Below are 26,128 nucleotides of genomic sequence, written 5' to 3'. Positions count from 1 at the left end.
TGATATCACACCAAAGAGCGATTATACGAAAGTAATCACTGTCCACTATGTTCAAAATAGCACTTAACAAACCTGCTATTAGTATATCATTTGAGGCAACAACCCATGAAGTGTGAGGCTATTTTAAAATAATCAAATTAATTCTGATTAATTCCCAAATAAGAAGGCTACAAGATATATCAAGCACAGCCACCACAGCTAGGCAGCATATTAAAAAGATTGTTTTACCGAAACATTTTTTTTAATTTTCAATGAGCTATTTCCTTATAATAGGCTAGTGGCAATGGGGCACTGGGGCAGGCCTACGCATGTCGCATTGTATGCACTATGCAACTTGTAAAGTGAGAGTTTACTTTTCTTATTCACAATATTTATTATAAAGCCTGTGGTTATAACACCCAGCATCTATGCCAGAGGTGATGAGCCTGCGGCCCGCGGGCCGCATTCGGCCCGTCAAAGAATTTTGTGCGGCCCACAAAACAATTTGATAATCGCTCATGCATTAAAGACAAAAGACATCTCAAAGCTGTTTTATGCCTTCACTGGTACACCTTTCCTTTGCTACAGGTCGAGGCTGACAGATGAAAATCTTAGTGTGCAGTTAAGAGTTGCCACATCGTCTGTTCGACCTAATATTGAACTTTTAGTCAAGCAAAAAACTTTCCAAAAATCTCACTAAGCAAAAAAATTCAATGCTTCAATGTTATTTTTTAATATTTTATGCTTCAATGCTGCATTAGATAGCTTCAGCTGTATGATTCGCATGGACTTTTGTTGGTTGTTTGAAAAAGAAGTTTCATTAACTGATTTGTTGTTTCGGAGCATAATGGTCGAAACATTTCGTCAAATTGAGCAAAAAGGATAGAACCAAAAAAAGAAGAAATCATACTCATATGAAAGCAAACGCTTAAACTGGAAAATTATGCTTTGGAAATCAAACCGTCTTCAGTGCAAGTAGCAGCCTATACTGTTGCTCTATCCTTTTTGCTCAAGTTGATTTGTTTTTATTTTTACTGTTGTGTGATTTGATTCTGCGTAAGATAATTTCAAGTGTGTGGGTTTTATTACTTTCATTTGTCATTTGTTACTTTTCATGAATAATATCTTAAGTCGCTTCTAAAATATTTCATAGTAGGTTACAATTAAAAAGTTGTGTGGCCCGATAACTCATGTGTAATTGACAAAGTGGCCCGCGACCACAAAAAGGTTCGTCACCCCTGATCTATGCATATATCATTAGCCTTTTTATAAAACATATGATCAGTGCACATCATATTATGTTTTTGCTGCATAGGCTATGCGTTTTGGTTTGAGTACATCAATGTGAAGAACTGAATTTCGTCACTTTTGTAGTCCATATGACATGCAATTGAAGAAGTGGGGACCAGGGTTCGGTACACGGCATCTGGGCGACGGGCGAGGGAGCATACATAACTGACGTCAACCACTTTTTGGCCATTTGTTTGTCTCTTCTGAGGGTTTTCTCTTAAGCTTCATGATAAACCGTGATGCCGCAAAGCAACTAGATAAACTATTATGTCACCACCGTTCCGAACAACAAAACTTTCGCTACCGTCGCCCACGGGTCTGCTACTATTTGGTGAGCCCGATGCGGTGAGTTCCTAACCTCTAACCCTAAAACGGCAATGATAATTAGGCTACAGTACCCGATAATTCAACAAAAAAAAATTGAAAAAATCACCGAATAGGGATTGGACTCACCGAATCGGACTAACCGAAACAAGCCATTCCGGTCGCCCACATGGTCTTGCCCAAGTGGGTTTTGCCTGATAGGGCTCGCCCAGATGTTGTGTACCGCCAGGGTTTAGCCTGGTAGGCTGGAGGGCGTGCATCAATAAATAGTTGCATTAGTTGCCAGGGGTCGACCTTAACGTTTTTTCGCACTGGCCAATCGGACCAGTGGCTCACCATTTGCACTGGTCCGCACGAGATCGCACTGGTCTGTCCCGTTTACTGATAAATTTTGTATATAATAAAGAGAACTTTATTGAACAGAACACGAATTCTTTAAGCAATCTTGCATAAAACTTAAGTACGGTATTCTTATTCAATAGTACCTAATTCAATAATAACAGTCATCAATCATTATTAATTTAACCTATTTATTAAGTTAATTTGATGCCTCATCACTCACATGCTCTCTAAACTCTAGCACAATCTTAACATATTTATGCATCAAATCTCTTGAGAGTACTGTACTAGGCTACCAGAGCTCACGCGTTGTTGCGATTCCCCTTTTTCTTTCGATGTAACATCGTCACGTGATGTTGGCATGTTGCAATTGCTTTTTTCTTATGATTTAACACGCACAAATCACGTGTTTTCTTGTTTGAATAGAAGCGCAAACGAGAACCACGCACTCTAAACTATCAAACGACAGTCATAATCAGGCCTCGAAATTCACGGCGGACATCTCCGCCATCACAGCATGTGATGTCCGCGGGAAGTACCATCCAGATCGGTCATATTTGTCCGCCGAGAAATATCGATAGAAATCGTCATTGCATAGCTAGGGATGCACAATACAGAGATTCGAATCTCAATGTATTCGAATCGCATTTGCAGTTTCTTTTCGGATATCAGGATTCGAAAATAAATCTGTTAAATGAACAGTGTGCGACGTTAAACAAATGTAAAGTTGATATTTTCCGTCTTGCACGCTGACTTTTTTCTTCATGGACTGTTTGTTCCAAGCGACTTTTTTCTTCCTTCATAAGGTTTGTGCAGTTATCAGAAGTGCAGACACGCAGTTATCAGTTATCAGAAGTCGCGTTTCAGTGTGACCGTATGATGATGCATCGTATGATGCTTGATTTATAATATGTTGTACACTGTTTGACATGTGATACTAATACAATTCAAAATAAAGTACAAATATTTTTGCTTTTGGTTCGATATTATTTGGAAAAAATTGCCGTGTAATTTCAGAAGAGATTCGAAATTAAGTATTCTAGAATATTCTAGAATAGCCAGGTATTCTGTATTGTGCATCCCTATTAGGGTGGTCCCGAAAACCGAATTTTAGAAAATGCAATGTGACACTACCCAAAACATCTCCAAATGACCAAAAATGGACCCTGTAAAAATTTCAGAGAGATTGAACTTTGTTTAGAGGTGCCAGATTCACCTTGAAAATTCAGATTTTTTCCCTATGCGAACATATGGGAGTTGGGAAGCTACAGTCTGTAAAACCATACTTGACACACTGAAGTTGTAATTATCCAACTGTTGATATAGTTGTAGGCAATGTCCTCTTTTAAACTGGGTTTTAAATTTCTTTTTATCAGCATGATGTTGTTCCATTTCACTGACCACCATTACTTGGCTGCCATGTTGATAGTCTTAACAGTAGATAAAATTATGTCACACCAGCTACCAAAGCTTTGTCTGTAGTTGAGCAAATATTCTAGATTCCGCTAAAGCTAGTTCCTTTCAGCGATACTGGTCAGAAGTCTGGTGCTTGTGTCCTAATTTCACAAGAATTGCACCATATTCTGGAACTAATATTACAAAAAACCTTCTTGACATGCCTTGGGCCATCATCTGGATCAGACATTCTCCTTTTTAAGCGATTTAAATCAAACTGGAGTTCATTGAATAAAGATGGGTATGTGACATTGGAAAAAGATGACAGCAGCTTTTCTGATGAAATCATACAGTTCTGAATCCACCATTTGCGTAACAATAATCAGCCAAGAGACGACTGCCAAGAATTTCTAGAAGTATAAGTCATAATCCTCAATGGAACACCACCACGTGGAATTCGATTCTGTCATCCTGGTGCCCTTCATTGCGCCAGATGGATGGCAACTGCTGTATATGCACTCAAAATCTGGTTATTTCGAATGCAGTTTGATTTGTCAAGTCAGGAGCAATGTGGTTGAAAGTGATTTGTTCTGTTTGTTTTGAAGGGGTATATACAGTATTATGTAAAATCATGGTTCGCAGCAACTTCAGCTAAATGTGCACCACGACATGACCTGGAGCTCTTAAAAAGGGTAAATGAGTATGAGCAACATGATGCAGGTTTATCGCAAGAAGCCATGGAAACATTTTCGAGGCACTTATGGTATATAAGTGAACTTGTGGGCCTGGCATTTTTTAATGATGCTGTTTCTGTTACTCAAAAAAAGCCATGGTTTCCACGTTAACTCATCAAAGCAGTACACCTTCAAAGTGTCTTTCTCGAGGACCAGATGATATTTCATCAAAAGATCTGTCGCACTTTGTCACATCAAACACCATGAGATTTTTCCAGATTCTCAACTTATCGTGTGACTTTCTGAAGATGGAAATCACATCATGGAATGTTGATGACAATTATGAGAAAGTGCAAGCCATTGTTGGTGGGCTTCATGTAATTAATGACTTTGCCGAAAGAGGTGTTGCTTTGATGCAAAGTTTTAACAATGTATTAACGAAAGATGAAGAGCAATTCAATACATTCTACAAGTTGTTTTACATTCAACAGCACCGGCATGCTCTTCCGACTTGCAGCAAAAAAAATCTTCAGAAAGTGTATCAATCCAAAGACTGAATTGTATTATGTATTTATCTTTAGAATGCACTACCGTAGTTAATCTTGTTGCAAGTGAAACTTCTAGTTTTCCAGTAATGTACTTTGGAGTTATTATGATGCACGAAGCACAGTAGCCTACTAGAAAATTATATCATGTTTCCTACTGCAGAGTTGGATGAGAGTACAGTATTCTTACATACTGTATCATTATTCTCATAGTTAATGTTCGATCTGCCATGATGTGTTATGTCTTTTTAAAGTACAATTACAAATGTTACGTTATCTTGGGTGGGTTTTGTAAATCGCTCAATTTATTAAATTTTCACCTGTAATCTGGCACCTCTAAACCTTTATCAAATTCTTTCAAACTTTTAGGGAAATGTTTTTATATAAAAAGTAACCAAATAGAAGTGTGTGCACTATAATTTTTTAAGTTTGAAATTTTTGCATACATTCGAGGACCACCTTAAATTCCCTATGCATAGCACAAACAATTGTTGCAAAAATATAATTTCCCGTGCATTCTAGCGCGCATCCAGAAAATGTGAATACTGTATCTCTTAGCTTCCATTCAAGCAAGAAAACTTTCGATCTTTACGTTGCTTCAACGATTGGTGACATTGAATCAGCGTAACAAAGGTGAATTGTTTGCTAAAAAGCGATGGGAGTACGGGTACTTTTACACTAATCACGCGCAACAAGTTCAAGTCTTACATCACAATGTCTGGCTTTGATCTCCGAATAATATTGATAAGGCAAACTTGGATACAAAATTAGATTATACGAGTCGGCTATTACAGCAAGATGTGCAGCAAAATTTGTTAAGTTTTGGTATTACAGTAAGAAAAGGCCCAGGGAAAATTCACTTTCACTCACATGACGCGCAAAAATAAACCTAAAGAAAAAAGCCTAGTGAAACTTTGCACAACAGAAAATAGTAGCGTTTCAGTGTAGAAGTTTTCTCACTCGTACCCAGAGCATTGTGACGCAAGAAGCCACACTACCTCGTTCGGTGGAAGTTATTAGTTATGCGGCGTATTAAGCAGCTATACGGCGCCTTGGCTCTTCAAGCGCACGTCATTGGTCTGATGAAAGCTTTTCAGAGGCAGTGACTTTGCTGAAATTTTAAAAAGCCTTCTAATCCGTACCGTGGCTATAGTTCTCAAATGACGAAGAATTATCAAGATAAAGTGATTAAGCATGACGATCGACGCTAAAACTGGTATGTCCGCCGTGAGACTTGATTTGTCCACCGAGATAGCTGCTCAGACCGGACACGTTTGTCCGCCGTCAACAAAAACGAATTTCGAGGCCTGCATAATACAATGATATTTTCGCACTGGACAGTCGGACCAGTGCGAAACGATTCGTACTGGTCTGCAGGGAACTCGCACTAGACATTGGCCAGAGAACCAGCGCTAAGATCGAACCCTGGTTGTGTTTTATGTACAATTTTAAAAGCATATGACCTGGTGCATGCCCCTTGATCAACATTTGTTCACATGTCCATTATTCATTTTGCATGAACAAAACTACGTTTTAAAATTTATTTACATTGGGCTTACTCACTCGCAAGACACAGAAAATAAAAAATAAAAACAGTGACTGGGTAGAGTACTGGAATATTGGAAGCTACAAGCAATAAATGAAATTATTTGGTCAAGTAAACCAACCTCAAATTACAATCTTTTTTGGTATTTTCTCCTTCAACACAAGCTTGTTTTGCACTTTGCAGTCTTTCAGTTGCAAATGATATCTTTCTTCATCGAAGCATAAAGAAATGGCGTAAAAGTAACCGTCAAGAATTAAGCATTGCCGCTCGACGCAGCGAGCAACTGTTAGCAATAGCAACAACAACGCTTAAAATAATCCTATTCTTTCCATGTAATTTGAAAACAAAAGCAAAAGCAAGCAGCAAGTTAAAACATTAGGGTATGTTATGAAAATAATCTGATATCTTCAAAACTAGAAACGATAGAAACACCATTCAAAGTTGAGTAAATAAGTGAATAAGTTTTAGGAAAAGTCATAAAATTTTGAAGAAACTGGTTGTGCAGTTTTTTAGTAATATCGATTTGAAAATCACCAAGTACCAACCGACCCTTCTCCTCTGGAACCCCCAATGAGACTGAAACCTATAACATTTTTTTTCTTTCTGATAGTGGTTTGAAGTCACAGTTGGTATACAAACACATGCGCTTACTACTAACCTGCAACGAGGTCATTTGTTGCTGCTGATGTTGAATTGTTTGTTTCAATAAAATTTGTTTTATGCTTTGTTCCATTGCATATTTTTTGGCCTGGATAAGTACAAAACATAAAAAATAAATAAGTAAGATTCAGTTTTTATTCAACAATGTTTTAGTCAAAGTGGTATTTCATCTGTACAGTACGGTACGGTAGATTCATTAAAATTTTACAGGTATCCTACCGCGCCGATAGTTCTTAAGCCTTTGCTTCTTTCAATTGGGGATGGGTAATTTGCATTACTGTATGTATACCGTATCGTAGTATGCAAATTCTCTGACTAACCAAATACCCTAAAATATTTAATTTAATTCAAAATTATTTAAAGTATGGATCTTCAATCTAGGGTCGCAAGACGCCTGAAAACCCAGTGTATCGTATTCAATTATTTTTTTGCCAGTAAAGATTAAAAACTGTGCTATTTCCAGGGCTTTGGAGCCGAAGCCGTGCATTTTCAACGGAGCTGGAGCTCTACGTGAAATTTAAATGAAGCTGGAGCCAGCAGGAATTAGCTTCAGTACCATTTTCAAAAAGTCTTTGTTATCACTCAACAGGGTATCAAACATATGCCTACCAATTCAGAGGTGGACAGTGGACACACTAACCAGTAAGCCGGTTCAGCAGTTCAAATTGTTCAGAAAGCCAATGTTTATATCTGTACTAATGTAACTTTTGTCTCTATTTCTACTTCATAAGCAAGAATCTGCCAAAATTAAGTTTTTGTCCTATTCTCATGAAAAAAGTAGCATCCATGATGTTTGATTTTCAAATGAAAGTTACAGTACAACAATAGAATATTGTATTAGTAATGATGTATGATCATTCTCCCTTTCTTTTGCCAGTGTACCAGGTGTGCAGTAACATAGTGTAGTTGTTGAGTTTTAGTCTGTCAGGTGTCAGCTAATGAATCAGGTTAGAATTGTTGGCAAAAGATGAAACTGAGCAAGCCAAAACATGGCATGTCACAAGTCAGCAAATCTAGTTCAGCAAGTGATGACCAAGCAAGTCTGACACGAACATGTAAATCTCATAATTTGCTAACTGACAGTAGCAGGAATGTACTTGCTGAGTTAAAGCACTTGCTAAGTTGTTGCATGCCAAGTGGTCTGACGAGCAGAATTGTAACCGTATGTTGAGATTTCTGACCTATATGCTGCATTTCTAATGTTCGGCCTGTTTGTTAGTAAAACCAAGAAAACTTATGACAGTGCAGAAGTCTGGATGTACCATCCTGCCCAGTTGTATTTTTGTATTTTGGAATGTTAAGTGCGATCAGGTTGGACCGTAAAAAAGTAATAACCATTTGGCTCATTGTTTATGAGCAACTTCAGGCATGCATGATGCATGTTTAAACAGCAAAACGCAGTGAAGTCTAGTTTACTTTTATAACAATTTTTTTTCTGATTACAACTCGTTAATTTTGTAAAATACAGACCATAAAACTTTATTACTACATTTTGAAATAATTTTAAACCGCTGTTTCAATGCTTACATGAATACATAAAAGCCTTTCATTGAAAGGCTGTGACAAGGATGGATTTGTAAATGTCAAGGAGAGTATGAGTTTAACAGTACCGGTTCATTTCATACGGATGTTTTTCTCACAAAAAGAGATTGCCACAATCAATATGCGAAGCCTCACAACAGGCTACATTATGTGTCTTAACCAAGCATACTGTTTTAATTGTATAATTTTTACGCAATGCTAATATCGGTAACTGTCCTATAGTGATTGCAAAATCTTTATTATGTGATGCATATATTTCTAGAAGATTCTGCATACGTGCAAGTCTAGAAGGTTCTACTAGATCGAACAATTTGTCAGGTGGTAGGTTGTTATGACATCAATGACGTCACAAAAATGTTTACAAGTAGTAAAACTTGACCAGAACAATGAGTTCTTATGACGTAACATTGTCAAACCTTCTGGAAGCTACTGCTCAAAACAAACCTGCTATAAATAGTGGCGTAATTTGCGTAAGTGATTGATAGAGGTAAAGATTATAGTGGGATGATTGTTGATTGAGAGTTGAATTGAAGTTATTGAATAAGAGTAGAAGAGAGTTGGTGCTATTTTAAGTTATGATCAAGATTATGGTTGTATGAGACACTGTGAGTGAAGTATGTTAAAGTTGATAAGAGTTACAGGCGTTGGAATCTATTGCTATTCACTGTTACTTTGATTATATATTTGTTGGAAGTGTTATTGTTGAGTCATTCGTTAAAGTCTTTCAAGAAGTTTCATTTATAATCGCACTAGTAGAACTATTCGACTATTTATTTGACTGCTTTTCGTTGATATCCCATTAAACTGCGTCATTAATCTTTCCCAAGTCTCTTTCCTGGTAAGAGATAGAAAGAATCGTGACAGAGATATATTGCACAAAGCAGTACAATCACAGCAGTTTAAAGTTATTATAGCAAGCAGGCCAAATGATAGAAATACAGAATATGAGCCAGAAATCTCAACACAATTCTGGTCATCAGACCACCCGGCATGCGACAACTCAGCAAGTACATTTCAGCTACTATTAAGTCAGCAAATGAGATGTACATCCTTGTGTCAGACTTGCTTGGTCATCGCTTGCTAAACTAAATTTGCTGACTTGTGACATGCCATCTTTCGGCTTGCTTAGTTTAGCGACTTGCTGAAATGTTGCAGCTCAGTGGTCACTTGCTCTACAGGCATTTATGCTTAGTTCACAACTGCAGACTTGTAGGAAACTCAACAATTCTAGCCTATTTTAACTTAAGTGTATTTCCACATAATTGGTTAACCAGCTGACAGACTAAGACTCACCATCAAAAAAGCATAGAAAACAATCCACATTCCAAAAATGTAGAATACCAGTAAGATAATAATATGCAATTGATTGAGTTTCGCTTTTAGCAGCATGATCGTTGCTTACTTCACAAGGTAGATTTAAACGATCTGTCTTAGCCTGATGCTGCGAGTTTGCTGTGGCAATAGTAAGTTGCGCTAGCTTTCGGAACACAGTTCCCTAGTCATGTGCTTTGATGAATGATGTTGAAGTCAGTGAGTGGTTCTTTCGTTTAGCTTGAGGCTGCTGGTTGTTGAGTTTCTGTGTTGTTAGGCACTTTTTGTTGCAAAATTTTTTTTCAGTTGATTAGTAGATTAGATGACGTAGTTCTTCCCTTTCTTGATAGTTCTTCCCGTAGTTGTTGATTTTAGGATTTTGTCTGCTGATGAATATGGCCTCTTTGAAACGTAATTTTACCGCGTCATTTTTTCGGGCAATTATTGTAAATTCAAAGTCGGTGTGACACTGTTGTTGATGATTAAACACCGAACTTTTGTCTGAACTGAGGTGTTCTTTGATGCGGGAGTGGAGTGGTCGAATCGTGCTGCCTATGTAGCTATAGACCACTCCACTCCCGCATCAAAGAACACCTCAGTTCGAGACGAGCCACTCAAAGACGAGCCACTCAGCAGTCTCGTCGTCCAGGATTCTCAGACCATGCGCACCGTGTGGAGGCCGGTGGGTTAGGCAGTGGTGGATGACATGGTCTGCGGTCTGTTCCGTGGCACCACACTCGCATTCTGATGAAGGAGCCAGGCCCCACTTGTGCATGTCCGAACGAAAGCGGCCGACGCCAGTTCGTAGGCGGTTAAGCCTGACCCACGCAAGCCTTGCGAGGGACATCCCTGGTGGACGAGGATCGGCGTCGGGTATGAAGTCACGGAGCGTGGAGGTGTGATTTTGCCACTCCGTGTTCCACATGTGGTTCGTCCAGTGTGCCGCACTTAAACCAAGTTCTTTGGCGTTCTTAAGGAGTTGTTGTGCGGCAGGCACAAAGGGGCGTCTTGATTTCAACCGCTGCTTTATAGGTGGTGGTCTCTTGAGTGTTGCATGGAGGAGATGGTTGGGGTCCAAAGCGCGGCGAGCGAGAGAAATCGTGGCTCCTTTACGGCGTAGCTCAGCGGGTTGGATGCCTGCTAGGATGGGTAGGCAGTCCGTTGGAGTGGGACGCAGGCATCCAGTCACAGTATGCAGTGCGTCGTTGATGGTGGTATCAATCTGGTGGGTGTGAGAACTACGACACCAGACCGGCGCGCAGTCCTCAGCGGTGGAATGAACAAGGGCTAGGGTAGCTGTACGAAGAGTTTTAGCACCAGCTCCCCAGCCGGAACCCGCCAATCGCCTCAAAAGTGCGACGCGTGTAGATAGTTTTTTGCGCAGTGACTTCAAATGCCAGCGGTACGTGAGTGACCTGTCCAGGGTTATCTTTGCTGTTGAAGAGGTGGCAAAAAAAAGATTGAGCTTCATGCTTGAGTGACTGAAGAAAAATGGCTATAAAGCAGGGGTTTTAAACCTGGGGGTCACGACCCCTGTGAAAGAAGACAAGAAGAGAAAGACGTTTTTGGTTTCAGAAGCTTGCATTAAATTTAGAACAGCTAAATCAGGCAAAAGTGGATGTTGTTGAGAAGCAAATTCGGTTAAATATTGCATTAAACAGGCTGTGCTTTTGTTGAATGTGTTGATGAGAGGTTGCGTGGTTTCGTTGATTGCTCTGAGTGGGTCACGTTGCAATTGCAAAACAGGTTAAAAACCCTGCTTTAGCGACCATGCCTGCTATATAGGGTAACCACTAACCATAGGCTCTGTGGCTGTTTCAAATTTTGAGCCATCCTATGATCCAACTATCCGATTGAGATAAACATAGTGCAAAAATTTAAAAAGTAAAATAGGTTAAATAGTATTTATAAATACTTTTTCCAAGGCAGCTTTTTGAGAGGACGTCAGTTGAGGCAAAGGTATAAGAAAATGAGAAAGCAAAGGATTCGTATCCATATTAAACTTCAAGAGCAACCGGAAGATTATTTTCTGCATAAAATTTTCACAGAATTTGCAATTTCAACTTTAATCTTAGTTAAAAAATACACAGTAGCCTACCATTAGAAAATAGCATATTATCCTAATAACATAACGTATATGTATGTTACGTTGGGCACAACGATTTCAAATCAAAGTTAATCAAGCATTATCAACTATATCAATTAGAGATGTACCGATACCAATATTTTTGCCAATATCGATATCAATTTTTAGACTAATACCAATATTTTGATGATGCTTTAATGTTGCAAAAAGAAGCAGTTTTGGTATTTGCAAGGAGTTAAGTCAAATACTAAGTTTGACTTTATTTGCATATAATTATTAAAACAAGCTGATTGAACAAACATCATTGAACAAACATATGGAATTAAGATTGGGGCCCCTCTATTACAAATGATTACGAGCTGCAACATTGGAATAATCGGGTGGCAATGTCGTCCCCCCGATGTCGTCCCAATTTAAGTCGGGATGCACAATCATTTATGCCACCAGAAAAAGCTTCATATGCGCGGGCTGTTGGATTTCAGCTCGAGCGTCAATGCCCATGTCATCCCCGGTGAGTGATTATGAATCATGCAGCCGAATAGACTTGATATTCGCTGAGAATATGCTTTTTTGCTGAAGCTTAGGCCACAAAAGCAGAATTGCGAAATTAGGCTATTACATTTTAAATATTTATTTTGGTGTTTGCAATGTTATTCTTTCAGTTTGAAACAACTTGTGGGATTAGTTGATAAACAAACAAATAAAACAATCTATTTGGTAGGCTACCATTTTTAAACGTCTCTGATTTTATTCGATTACATCTTAAAAATAAAAATTTATTTCTAGAGTAGTTGTTTTTTTCAGATGTTTGCTAAAAAAAAAGAAAAAGGTGACGAAAATTTCGTTTTGACTTGAAAGAGTTCGTTTCAAACAATTTTAATATTTACCTACCGTATAATGCATTTAAATGGACAAAAAAAGTTGAACATCTGGCAACACTATTGTCAAGGGACGACATCGGGGGACGATGTGTTCAGGAGACGACATCGGTAGCATCCGGAATAATCTTTTCACTTTCCACTAACATTTTTAGACAAAATTACACAGAAAAGTCACACTTATTTTGTGGCACTGGCCTATAAAAATCTAATGACTAACTCCAGTGGTAAAATTAAAAATGTTTGCGAACACTCCGATCAGCGACCTCGGCTTTGTTCTATTTTTTCTCTCGATCTTTTCAGGGGACGAAATAAGTTGCATCCCTCTACAAGTATGCGAAACTGCCAGGATTACGTTTTCAAAGAAGCTTTCCCAGTCCAAGGATAAAAATTTAATCAATCAATCAAAGGATGTAATGTTGACTACAACATAAAACTCTTAATAATTTAAGTGTCAAAAACAAATTAAAAAAGTTAGATTGGCAAAAAAACGGAATGGCCCGTTTCGGTGAGTCCGATCCCTTAACGAGGGATTTTTTCAATTTTTTTCTTAAATTATTGGGTACCGTAGCCTAATTATCATTGCCGTTTTAGGGTTAGGGGTTAGAGGTTAGGAACTCACCGAACCGGACTCACCGAATAGTAGCAGACCCGCAAACTTTTAAAAAAAAAGCCCAAGTTAGCAGAAAAGTGGCAAGGTTGGCAACACTGCTTCAAAGTCAGTCTAATAGTGATGTGGCAGGCAGAAACAATCTGTCCGCTGCCCACACTACACTGCAAATGCCTGCCTGCACTGCAAAAAATTCGGAAACGTCACACTGCGCCAGCAGGCCTCAAAATTTGTACTTTTTTCCGGCGGTCAAGCATGTCCTACCGGACTGGCCTGAGACAATTGTGTCTAACACCTCCCCTTCTGTGCAGAAATTCTATTTCTATCAGTATCAGCGTGAATAAGGTCGCCACATTCGCCTAAGCACGTGCAGAACCCAGCTGAGACTTGCTTCTCTGTGAGGTTTCTTTTTAACAAACGATCAATGTAACGCAATAATCCTCATTGTTAAAATTTGAATACTTACATATCCTGCCAAAAAGATCAGACAACTTTGTTTCAAGGCAACATTACAAGGCGTTGAAATGATGTAAAAATGGCTACTTTTGCCATCAACTGGTTAACCATGCCACTGTAATGTGATTTTTAAAGCAATTGCCTGTACTACTATTGTTTCAGCTCCGTATTTGTTCGCGTTAAACAAACAATTGTAACAATTCAAATTTAAAATATATTTTTGCTGCATTAGCTCTATTTTTGTTAAGAATTTTGCGGCGGTCATGTATGACTGACCAATGAGTCGACTTCGGCAGACATTCGAGGTCATTCCCGCGGTCATGTCCGCCATGACCGCCGGATATTTCGAGGCCTGTGCCTGTATTGCACCTGAAAACAATACAGGATACTTGCACTTGTAAGTGGATGACAAACTTGATAGAATTCATACATGTAAAAGAAAATTTTAGGCAGTGGCTATTTGACCGGCTCCGGTCGTTGAGTCTGAAACACTATTTGATCGGTCATGACGTCACTATATAGGCACTTTTTTCTTTTTCTCTTTCAACACAAAAGACGAGAAGAGTGCCTATAGAAGTTCTAAATTCAACAATTATGTTTAACTGATTCGGTGGCGCGTAGGATACATCTCGGGCTAGTGTTCCAGAAAGATTAAGTTCGAAGCTACGCAGAAGCCGGAAGCGTTCTTTTTTTTAATTTTTAACTAAAATTTGACCCGAATTGATTCAATCGTTAGGCTGCTGCATTTTTGTGGACAATTTTTAATTTGAGTAGCTTACAGCCCTTTTTTTATGTCTTTTCAACTATGAGTAATAAAGTTAGAGTTTTTCTTGAATTTGAGAATTTCACTGGGTACAGTAATTTTCCGTTTGTCATAAGAGGATGTGACCGTGTTTGCCGAACGACGCATTATATTTTTGCGACTTTGGCACGCATTACATTTTTGCGACGTTCGGCAAATTATCCAGAGAAATTCTCAAATTTAAGAAAATTAAAAAACTCTAACTTTATTACTCATAATTTGAAAAGACATAAAAAATTAGGCTGTAGGCTACTTAAATTAAAAATTAACCACAAAAATAGTGGAGAACTATCGTACTCGCCACTGAATCAGTTAAACATAATCGTCGAATTTAAAAGTTATATAGGCACTTTTTTCTTTTCTTATTGTCTTTTGCTTTGAAAAAAAAAAAGAAAAAAGTGCTTATGTAGTGACGTCATGACCGGTCAAATAGTGTTTTAGATTAAAAGACCGAAGCCGGTCAAATAGCCACTGCCTTTAAAATATCCGGTAATGATCCTAAGAGTTTTTGTTTGTTTGCGGAAACTGCAATCAGTGACTTCAGCTTTTTTAAATTTTTTCTCTCGATCTTTTCAGGGTACGAACTGTTCAGGGTACAAACTAGGTTGCATCCCATCACAATTGATATCTTATTTGATTTGCCTTTTATTGAATATTACCGTAGGTCTTGCACTTTAAGTATATTATGGTGATTCCCCTAAACACGAATTTCAAAAAAAAAACAGGCTAATGTTTGTTTAAACTCAAAAACTGAAATGGCACCTAGGTAAGAAGATTGCTATCCCTATTTCTGCACTAAAAATTAGACCAAAACCGCTTTTCAGATTTCAGCAATCCCTGTCCCTAATAAATTGAAAACTTTCTGACCGTCTCCACTAACTTTGCTGTTAAGCCTCTTCTGGTGAACCTAGAATTGCCATTGAAACATCAATAAAATCGGAAAATAATACTCTAGCGCCATGTGGCAAATAAAAGTTCAAAACAGCAACCGCTAGATGGCAATAGTAAATTTCGCGTTTCCAGCAATTTTCCCATTGCGCAAGAGCGCTATGCATTTATTATATCTGTTTTGATCTGGTCATGGAAAAGGTATAGGATGCAGATATAATTCAGAATTCAGATATATGCATTAGAGAATGTAGAAATTTATTTAAACATGTATATTATAGTAGGCTAGTGTGGGGGTGTTCAGAGCCGGAGGCAAATTTACAAATGTCAATCCATCAATGGTTTGTTTGTCAGTAACAGGAACATAGTATAATACATGTTTGAAATATGCAAAATGCCCCGGATCATTTAAATCCGGACATCTCCATTTTCCCAGCATGTGACATAATATCTGTTGCATCCTTGCTGCCTCTTAAAGGCAACAAATGGCAATGCACTAGCTATGATGCCATAGTATGTCTCGCGTGCACTCGTCACGCAGAGCGAGTCAAAATATTTAAAGACTTTGTTAAATCATTTTAATTCCTCCATGTTGTTTTCGCGTTTCTTATGCTGTGTTGTTCATTTTAATTTCTTTAAAAAAATTCTTTTTTTTCACTGTTGCGTTGTGTAATGGCGTCCGCCCCGATAGCTCAGTTGGTTAGCGCGTGACTTCTGGAATGAAGAAGCTTCAAGATCAAGTGGCGCTGGTTCGACTCTCGGTCTGGGTTTTTTTTCGGTTATTTATAGGTCATTGACCATTTTTTTAGCAAAATGTCCGAAAAAAATATAGTCAATTTGGTCAAAATGTCCGAAAAATATCGGAATGGCCCGTTTCGACTAGTCCGATTCGGCTAGTTCCCTATTCGGCTACAGGTTTGAATTGTATTTTATTCCACAATATCGTTTCTTTTGCATTCCGACAAAAAAAATAAATTGAAATGAATTTTAGCGCAAAATGTTTGAACTATTAAATTAAAATATTTGCTCACATAAAATCGACATGCATCCTACGTCACCGTCAGTATGCAAACTTGGAATATACAGTATTAGAATCCTTAACTATTACAAGATTCCAAATCCAACAGAGCCTTCTGTTTATTTAGAGAATGTTGTATTTTATTCCACAATATTGTTTCATTTATAGTTGAAATTTTCGAAGCTTTAGATGAGTGGGGTTTAGACCTAACCACTAACCAGGGGCAACAAAAATGGTTATCACAAGTGGTGTTTCAAAGATAAAACAATTCGCAAAAGAGATTTAGATCATTTAAACAATAATAATAAATATTTGATGTTGTAAGCACCGAGGTGCTTTTTCATCATTCTGATATATATAACGCATTTGCTGCTAATTAGGTTAACAGCTAGTTTCATAACTAATAATTCTAACCATCAATAACATCTGATAACATATATAAACTTTTACAAGACATATTAGTGGGAGCAGAAAATGAAAAAAAAATTTAAAAAAATACGACCAACATGAAAAATACATACACAATAGTACTGTCACTTAATACATAACATCATAAGATGATTTCAAGGTAAATTTCAATGGATCACTGCTCCAGTGCTTGTCAAGCCTTGCCTTGAATGCATTCAAGCTAAGTGCATTTATGACTGTTGGTGGTAAATTATTCCAGGCATTCACTACATGTACTGTGAAAAAGTTGCTTCTCAGCCTTGACATAGTTTGTGGCTTATACAATTTTAAGTTATGGCCTCTTGTATCATAGGTATTTGGATTCATTTGAAACAATACAGTATAATTTACATCATAAAAACCATTTAAATATTTATACACTTGAATAATAATATCATGGCGAAGACGTCGGAATGCTAGAGTAGGCAAGTTTAATTTTTCTAATCTTTTAGAATATGACAAATGCCTTAATCCAGTAACTAATTTGGTTGCACGCCTTTGAACATTTTCTACTGCAGTTACAGAGTACTTATATGTTGGGAACCAGATTAAATTATTGTATTCCAAAATTGGACGAATTAATGCATTAAAAAGAGTGACAAATACTGTGGTATCAAAATGAGATATAGAACGTCAAATCAGTCCTACCATACTGTTAGCTCTAGAAACCATTTATTCTATGTGTTTTCTGAATGATAAGTCCTGGTCAATAACTACACCAAGGTCCTTATAGTCACTTACAAATGTCAATTCCTTTCTTGAGTTGTCAGTATAGTCTTGAATCATGGTATACTTGAATTTGGTGGGTTTTTTCCCATTCTTAAAATACAGGACTTTTCTGGGTGGAATTTCAATTTCCATTTTCTGGACCACTCATTCAATGCATCAAGATCATTCTGCAGTTTTAAACAGTCACTTCTGTCCGTTATTTTTTTTTTTTTTTGTGTCGTCCGCAAATAACTTAATATTACATTTTACACTTTCGGTCATGTCATTAATATAACATGCAAATAAAGTTGGTCCCAATACACTTCCCTGCGGCACACCACTTCTTACACTTCCCCAATCTGAATATTGTCCATTCACAACAACTCTTCGCTTTCTTGATGTGAGAAAAGATTTTATCCACTGCAGTACAGACTTTTCCATGCCATATGCCTCAAGCTTTGTCAACAACCTTTTATGAGGCACAGTGTCAAATGCTTTCTTTATGTCCATGAAAGCAACATCTACATTACCACCTTGGCCCAAAATTTCAGTCCAGTTGTCTAGTGCTTCAACTTGTTGAGTCATACATGACCTTCCAAGCATGAAACCATGTTGGTGTTGAGAGAAAAAGCCATTTTTTTTCATGTGTAGTGTAATTTGATTTCTCACAAGTGATTCCAGAATTTTACCAACTACTGAAGTGAGACTAATTGGTCTGTAATTTAATGGACAATGCCTGTCACCCCCCTTGAAGATGGCTGCTACGTTAGCTTGTTTCCATTCATCTGGAAGTTGTCCTGTTTTCAATGATTTATTAAATATTTTTTGTAAGGGATAGGTGATTTGACACCAAGCTTCCTTTAAAAGTCTGGGATGCACTGCGTCAGGTCCCATCGCTTTGTTAACATTATGTATATGTGCTTTGAGTTCAGCTCCTACTTGCTCAATAGTTATATGGATTGTTTCCATTTCATGAGTGAGTGATTTAGTGCTGAATGAGGGAAAATCTCTTTCATTCCCATCGTCCTCTTCATTTACAAATACACCACAAAATGCACTATTCAGTTCAGCAGCTTTGAGATCATCAGAATCTGTTCTTCCATAAGCAGTGTCAATGTCTGCAACACCTTCTTGACACCTTGTTTTGGATTTTACATAGTTCCAGAAACCTTTTGGATTACAAGATATATTGGCTGCTAGAGTTTTTTCATGATTTTTAACTGCATTACGTATGACTTTTGTACAGGTATTTCTCTTTTTGCAGTAAAATCTATAATCTTCATTTGTTCTTGATTTTAGCCATTTTCTGTAGGTCTTATGTTTTGCTTGTATTGCAGTTTGGGCTTGATTGCAATACCATTTTGGTCTTTGTCGTTTTTCAGATATCTTGACATGGGGTACAAATTTGTTACGAGCCTCAAATATTTTATTCTTGAATTTTTCCCACATCTCTGGTAAGTCTAAAGTTTCACTCAGTATTTGATCCCAGTCCACCTTTTCTAAGCTTTCCCTTAAACCATTAAAGTCTCCCTTGGAATAATTGTAGAACCAGTTGGACATTGTGGTGGTGGTTTTCTGCAAATGCAAGTCAAACAGTATTGTGGCATGATCACTTTTAGCTATTGGGGAACCTACAGTAACATTTGAAATTAGGCCAATTTGATTTGTCATTACCAGGTCAATTAAACTTGGTGTAGTTCCGACTCGTATCCGTGTTGGTTGTTTGGTGTAACTTGGTGTAGTTCCGACTCGTATCTGTGTTGGTTGTTTGACATGTTGATCAAGGTATGCATTCCTAGAGGTTTCCAAAAATAAATTGGCTGGGTGGGTCACAGCTTTGGTGCAGATTGGCACAGACCAGTCAATCTCAGAAAAGTTCCAATCTCCAACAAGCAAAATATCATTGTTTTTTGATCCAAGGTTATATATACAATAAGTTGTTTAAGTTTTGATTGTGAGCATCACTACTATTTGGACTTCTATAGACAGTTCCAATTACTACATTTACTCCAACGTTATCTTTTATTTCAATGAACAATGCATCAGGAAGATGCCAGCAAGGATCTTGCCATTCAGCTGCTTTTAAACTTTTATGTGTATAGATGCATACTCCTCTACCAGTGTTATCAAGTTTGCAAAAGATTTCAAATCCTGGTATTTCTAGTTCTTGTTGTGTCAGACAGAAGTGATAATTTTTTGGTTTTATTTCTACCAGAGCAATTATACGGACTTAAAGAGTGCCGAAAGCGAAAAATAGCCTACGTTGTTCTTGCCCGCAAAACAGCAGCTGATCGCATGGCTTTCTCATACGGTATAGAAATTTCAAAGTAGATGATAGAGTAACTTACTCTGCTGGAATAGTCACTGCAGCATTAAGTAAACCAGCTCAATTAGACGCGCTATTTTCAACGGGGTCTGCTACTATTCAATGAGTCCGATTCGGTGAGTTCCTAACCTCTAACCCTAAAACGGCAATTATAATTAGGCTACGGAACCCAATAATTTTTTTTTTTAAATTGAAAAAATTCCCCGTTAAGGGATCGGACTCACCGAATCGGACTCACCGAAACGAGCCATTCCGTTTCAACGAGGTCTTCACGCTGTGAGATCAATTATGATTCAACAGAAAGCATTGTTTTGTTCGCAATGTGGGAGAATTAAATTGAAAACCGATAAAAGGTGTTTAATGGTCTTGGCCACAGATATTGACTGCAATAGCGACGTCTCTTACCGCTATTATCACCTAGCTAACCTGACATCATTGTTTCATGCGACCGCTTAGGCTTGACTTCAACGATCATGGAATGTTATGTAATAAGAACGATTATATCCTATACGCAAAAACAAAAAAATCGATTTCTTAAAACAGCTCTTTCTGTTTTGTCTCGTGAGCTTTGCATATTGCTCAACAAGTGCATAAAGTTTAGAATTGACAAGAAATCATTAAATTTGAAATTTAAGTTTGAATCACTGGAAATTCAAAACTTTTACTATTTGACGCCGTTTCAAACTCCGTAATAATAATAATAATAATGTATTCTGGTCCAGTACACATGGTACTACAGAGAAAAACATTAACATACTCGCAAATAACAATTGATAAGAAAACATATATAAATAAATAAAAATAAGAAATTTTTAAAGAGAAAACAAAAATCTCAAGGAACAAAAAAGATAAGACACAATCATAAATAGTTTTCTTCACGTCGCTTAAATATTGCAATAGACATACTATTGACTACAGCAGGGGTCACCAACCTTTTTTACATGCGGGCCACTTTGGCACTAAGGAGAGCTGTGGCGGGCCGCACTAATAAAATGTTAGGTAGGTTGACTCTTATGCTAGAAAAGAACGCATTTCGTACCCAGTATCCAGCGTTACATGTTGTTCATATTTATGTTAGAATACCGTAGCAACAAAATTAATCGAACAACGCTACTGCTAGGCCAAGCTCCTTTTACAACACTTTTGACTTTTTTAACAATGCCTAATAAATAGAGGCCACTTGTTTTGTGCACTTATAGCGAGGCGAGCGGTTTCATCAGAATATTCATCGCCAAGCAAGAGTGGTGTTGTTACTTCGCTTCGCAAAAGATATCTTGCAATTAACAGTTTCAGTAAACAAGGAAATGTTTGACACATCACAATACAGGCAACAATAGTGACCTGCAAACATATCACCGAAAAATAGGCTCCAATAACAGGGAAAAAGAAACCAGGTACCATCTTCTCTTCTCTCGTGTTGTCGCTATATGTCAGGGCATCCGTTGGCTAACCACTGCCTGGTGTCGTCATCGATGGAAACTAGGCCTTCCATACCATGAGGAGGTCTGTATAGCCGGCAATCCTTGATAATGTGGGCTGCCGTCTGCATTTCACCACACTCACAAGCAGCACTCTCTGCCGGAGAAAGCAAGTACCTCCACCTGGCCGCCCCCGCAAGTACCGACTTTGGAAAACTAAACTTGCTACAACTGTCGCTATAAAGTTATGCGGAAGAACAATCATCAGAATGGCACCCCCAGACCAAGCACAGCGCCCTTGTCAGGGCGAACAGCACCAGCTGTTGTAGGTCAAGGAGTGACCATTCTGCAACTAAATGTTGAAGGCACCACCAACGCTAAACTAGACATCATCACACCAGGTGCCATGAAACAAACGCTTGTGGAAATCACCGAAAAGTCGTAATTTATGAACAGTCTTCCCTCAAAAAAGCAATGAGTTGGTTTTTCATCCTTTTTGTGAGAATCTATAAAACCGTCTTTCTTTTATTATAGACAACTGTCACTTGCGGTGCTCATCAGCGTGGCAAGAATTTGTTGATTAACAACATTTTGCAGTACTTGCTTCAGCAGTACATATACTATAATTGGAACGATACAGATTAGCATGGCTCCTGCGCAAGGATGACACGCAAAATCGTGAAGCGTTTCATATTTCTTAAAAAAAAAAAAGTTTTGCAGTAGGCCTACTAAGCTAAATATTTTCATAATATAATCAGAAAAAGTCTCTAAATTTATATGTAATATATTGCCAATTTATTATAAATTGAGTTGGCACACCGACCCATTTTGTCAACAAAAACTTGCATAAAGAGAACACTGCTCGTGAAACACAATAACGGTGAAACTCGCACTAGTGTTTACATGACATTTGCAAACTTAAAGTAAGCAACCCTATGCTCACAGACAATTTCAAAATTCGAAAACAGACGTTTTAATCACCCACTGGGACAGTGTGGCTGGACATCGCATTAGAATAACTTTAAGCAACCCCCACCTAGAACTATAATCTGATTGGTCGATCGGTGGAATCGTATGCAAAGCGAAAATATGCTTCCAGGAAAGTATTTTTTGCCTTCGTGCTCTTTAACTCCTTCAAGAAAAGTATTTTTGGTTATACTTGTACGCTGATACCTTCCGCGGGCCGCAGCGATACAGCGTGGCGGGCCGCATGCGGCCCGTGGGCCGCCATTTGGTGACCCCTGGACTACAGCATAAGGTAAATTATTCCAAGTGTCGACTACTCTATTGGCAAAGGTAATCTATGTCAACAATGATTTTGCGGCAGTAAAAATGCGTTCATTTTGAAAACTGCCAAGCTGGAGACAATAGCTTGTCCCGTGTATAGGTTAAACCTGTCTTTTTGAGGTGAAATTCATTTGCGAACATCTTGACTTATACTCGAGTATATATGTACGGTATTCGATGAAAGACTGTAAAGGCTTTCGATAAAAAACAGAAGAGAAAACACTTCGTCGTTGTTAACGCTTTGAAGGTAAGTAATTAGCAAAACGTGCGATACGAGGTTAATAAAACCGATAGCGGGTTTCTTTCCACTCTGCTTGAAATCATGATTTTTTTGCATTTTAATTCGATAACTTCATTGTCTTGATTGTTGTTATTCACTTGCACGAAAAAGAAATGAATCGGCTTGTTTTCTAACTGTTCCAATAATGTAATGAGCTAACAATATCAAAATTTTTACGACTAGTCGTACTGCATGCGTAAAACTAATTGTTTCAAGCAGCGGTTCTAATAAATTCGGTGTGCGACCTAGATGTCAATATAAACAAGACACTAAGCTTAATAATCAAAAACTATTTTAATTGAGTAAAATAGCGTTATGGTTATGCAGGCCTTAAAACTCGTGTTTTTTCCGGCAGCCATCGTGGCCTACTGAGAGCTCCTTCTCGGCAGCCAAATCTGCGTGCTTGGAGGCCAAAATACAAATAATGATAGCACAAGTAAATAGAATTAAACTTGCAACAATGCCAAAATGATCACTTAGCGCAGTTGAAGTCTGGACGACGTCCTGCAATAGAATCGTTTTGTTTGTTTGCTTATCTTTATCCTGCATTGCGGGAAAGCGGACTTGAGCGCTATGCATCGGTGTACGCCTTCCGACATACACCTGACCCACGCTGCAGCCGACGGCAATGTCTGTTTCCGGTTGTCTACTTTACTTATGACTTAAATTTGGTACTACCCATTACTCGAAATCGATCACTAGGTAGAGGCAATTATCGTAAAGTTTCTTGCCCAGAGAAACAACAGTAATAACTGCTTTATCGGGATTGTAATGTGGTATTGCGGGACCATCTAACGACACTAAATTGTTTCAACTGCTCGCTGCTCAGTAATTTGTTTCAACTGCATTACCGCCTTTCATAAAACCTGACCATTTATACCATTACAATGTCACCATTGAAGGTGTGAAGTGAAGTCACTAACCACAGCAGAAACTTTTCTCAACTCTGAAGACTCAACTCTGTTTTCCCAAGGGATGTCAACTAAACTACCCGGACAACAAAATCCATCATTTTTACATTGATTCTACGTTTGCAGTTGTTAAATCAGGGTAAAAATGACAAATTTTGTTTCCTCGGTAGTTCTCCTTTTTAACAACCATTCAATGTCCGACAACACTGAATCCATATAAAAACAACAATATTGCCAGCTAATGTAAATTAGCACTTCGGATTAAAACTTTGTTAAAATAAACCTCGGGAATTACAAACAAGAGTTATAGAGCTCTGGTGATCGTAGCTGGTGATCGCAGCTGGATATTTTCCATACAATAGCAAATGTTTCCGCACAATGCAACAGTGGTGATTATGACGCGATGACCTAATTCTGCATCACTCATTGGTGCTAGATATTTTTGACAGTTAATCCACAATCATTGTAAATTGTGAAATTAAATAGTTAGCTAAAAGAAACCAGCGGCCAAATTGGCCGACTGAGGAGATAGCACCGGCGTGGGTGATGAAAAATATTTTCAGAAAAAAAAATTCATGCTTTGGGGAATCACTATATTTGCTGAATTTAGGGATGGTAGAAGTAGGGGATTGCTCACTCAAAAAGAAGGTGGACAACTGGAGGGTCATAGTGTTATGACAAAATTTGGTACAACTACCGGTACTGTACAGCTTGAGGTCCACCGCCATATACCCAGGTGCAGCGTATGTGATCTGGCTCCGTGTGTACACTGTACACAGTATGTAATACTATGCTAGTCATAATAAGGCAGCAATAGATTTCACGCTACAGAGTTAGCCTCGGGTGCAGCCTAATTTGTACCATGAACAATTCGTACCTTGAAAAGATTGAGAGAAAAAAACTGAAAAAGGCCGAAGTCGCTGATCGAAGTTTCTGCAAGGTTAGGGTATCGGAGTATCAAGTCAAGGCATCGGAGTATCGGTATCCGCAAACAAAAAAAACTGAAAAGATCGAGAGAAAAAAATAGAACAAAGCCGAAGTCGCTGATCGCAGTTTCCGTTTTTCCGCAAACATTTTAAAATTTCCGGTAATGATACTAAGAGTTTGCCGAAGTCGCTGATCGCAGTTTCCGCAAACAATTTAAAAGGGTTAGGGTTGATCAGAGTTTCCGCAAGCATTTTAAAAGGGTTAGGGTGTTTCCGCAAACAAAAAAACTGAAAAGATCGAGAGAAAAAATAGAACAAAGCCGAAGTCGCTGATTGCAGTTTTTGTTTTTTCGCAAACATTTTAAAATTTCCGGTAATGATCCTAAGACTCTAAGAGTTTGCCGAAGTCGCTGATTGCAGTTTCCGCAAACATTTTAAAATGGTTAGGGTTAAGGTTGATCGGAGTTTCTGCAAACATTTCAAAAGGGTTAGGGTTGATTGGAGTCTCTGCAAACATTTTTAAATTTCTGGTAAAATGATCCTAAGAGTTTTTGTTTGTTTGCGGAAAATTTTTAAATGTTTGCCGAAAGCGATCAGCGACTTCGGCTTTTTTTTAATTTTTTCTCTTGATCTTTTCACGGTACGAACTGACGGTGCGAATTGTTCATGGTACGAATTAGGTTGCATCTGTTAGCCTCACACTGCTATAGCAAGGTTCTGCCAATGTTCTAGCATCCCAAACCTCACGCAAAATATAGCATTCATTTGATAAAAATGAACTTACGCAAAAGCAAACAAAACTTTTGCAGTTCTGCCAATTTTTTTATTTTGCAGTGACCCTCCAGCACTCCATATCGCAAGTAAAATCAATTAAGTGAGTCGTCCTGGTATTCCAGTGTCCCTAGCTGAAATGTTTCTCTGTAGTTATTTCCTTTTATTCAGATATATGAACATGACATGCTTTCTATCTTTGAACACCTTACTGTACATCACATTTCACAACAAAATGCTGTTATCTAAAACATCACTCAGAGGCTACACAGAAATTCGGGTGCAACTAGGTTGCATCGCAGAAATTCACTCCTTTCAAGTTTCATGTGTATTGTGTATTCTTGCCACTAACTCATAATAGCCTACACAATAGGGTGGTCCTTAAACATTTTTTTTTCATTTTCACTAACCTGACCCTGCCAAAATGTTCCTTTTGGTTAAAAAACACCATGTGTAAAATTTCATTCAAATTCATTAATGTTTAGAGGTGGCTCAATGGATCTGAAATTTTTCTCAAATAAGGCGTCTCAGGATATATGTAATGATTACATACCGCCTTTTTCTTCTAAATTTGTTGTTGATGGCTTATGAAAAACGTAAACATGTGTATCTAATTGAGAATTATGAGGAAGATATTAAAGGTTCCACACTCCCTCCAACATACAGGTTTTATGCTTCTTTCTGTATAACCATAACAAGCTGAATGAAACT

The 26,128-nt window shown here is 38.0% G+C and overlaps 1 protein-coding gene and 1 non-coding gene across 4 annotated transcripts in view; one reads left to right on the top strand and one right to left on the bottom strand.

The window, feature by feature from the left end:
- LOC145786740 (poly(U)-binding-splicing factor PUF60-like) overlaps positions 1-26,128 on the bottom strand; it is a 160,853-nt gene that overhangs the window by 125,373 nt on the left and 9,352 nt on the right. For 2 of the 3 annotated variants that reach the window (XM_082598471.1, XM_082598479.1), the window contains exons 1-2: positions 11,521-11,720; positions 6,751-6,840 (exon numbers count right to left, since the gene is read on the bottom strand). In XM_082598471.1, coding sequence (XP_082454597.1) covers positions 6,751-6,840; positions 11,521-11,640 — 210 coding nt within the window. In that variant the 5' untranslated portion in view covers positions 11,641-11,720. Of the gene's footprint in view, positions 1-6,750; positions 6,841-11,520; positions 11,721-26,128 lie in introns of those variants that run through there. The other variant, XM_082598487.1, reaches the window with a different exon arrangement.
- Positions 21,839-21,940, top strand: LOC145765733 (U6 spliceosomal RNA). The gene has a single exon (XR_014288615.1). It is a non-coding gene; the product is annotated as a U6 spliceosomal RNA (small nuclear RNA).

This window comes from Aplidium turbinatum, chromosome 2, assembly GCF_918807975.1.
Source record: "Aplidium turbinatum chromosome 2, kaAplTurb1.1, whole genome shotgun sequence".
Taxonomy (NCBI): Eukaryota; Metazoa; Chordata; class Ascidiacea; order Aplousobranchia; family Polyclinidae; genus Aplidium; species Aplidium turbinatum.
The sequence above is the reverse complement of the archived record's forward strand: the minus strand, read 5'-3'. Positions and strand labels throughout refer to the sequence as shown.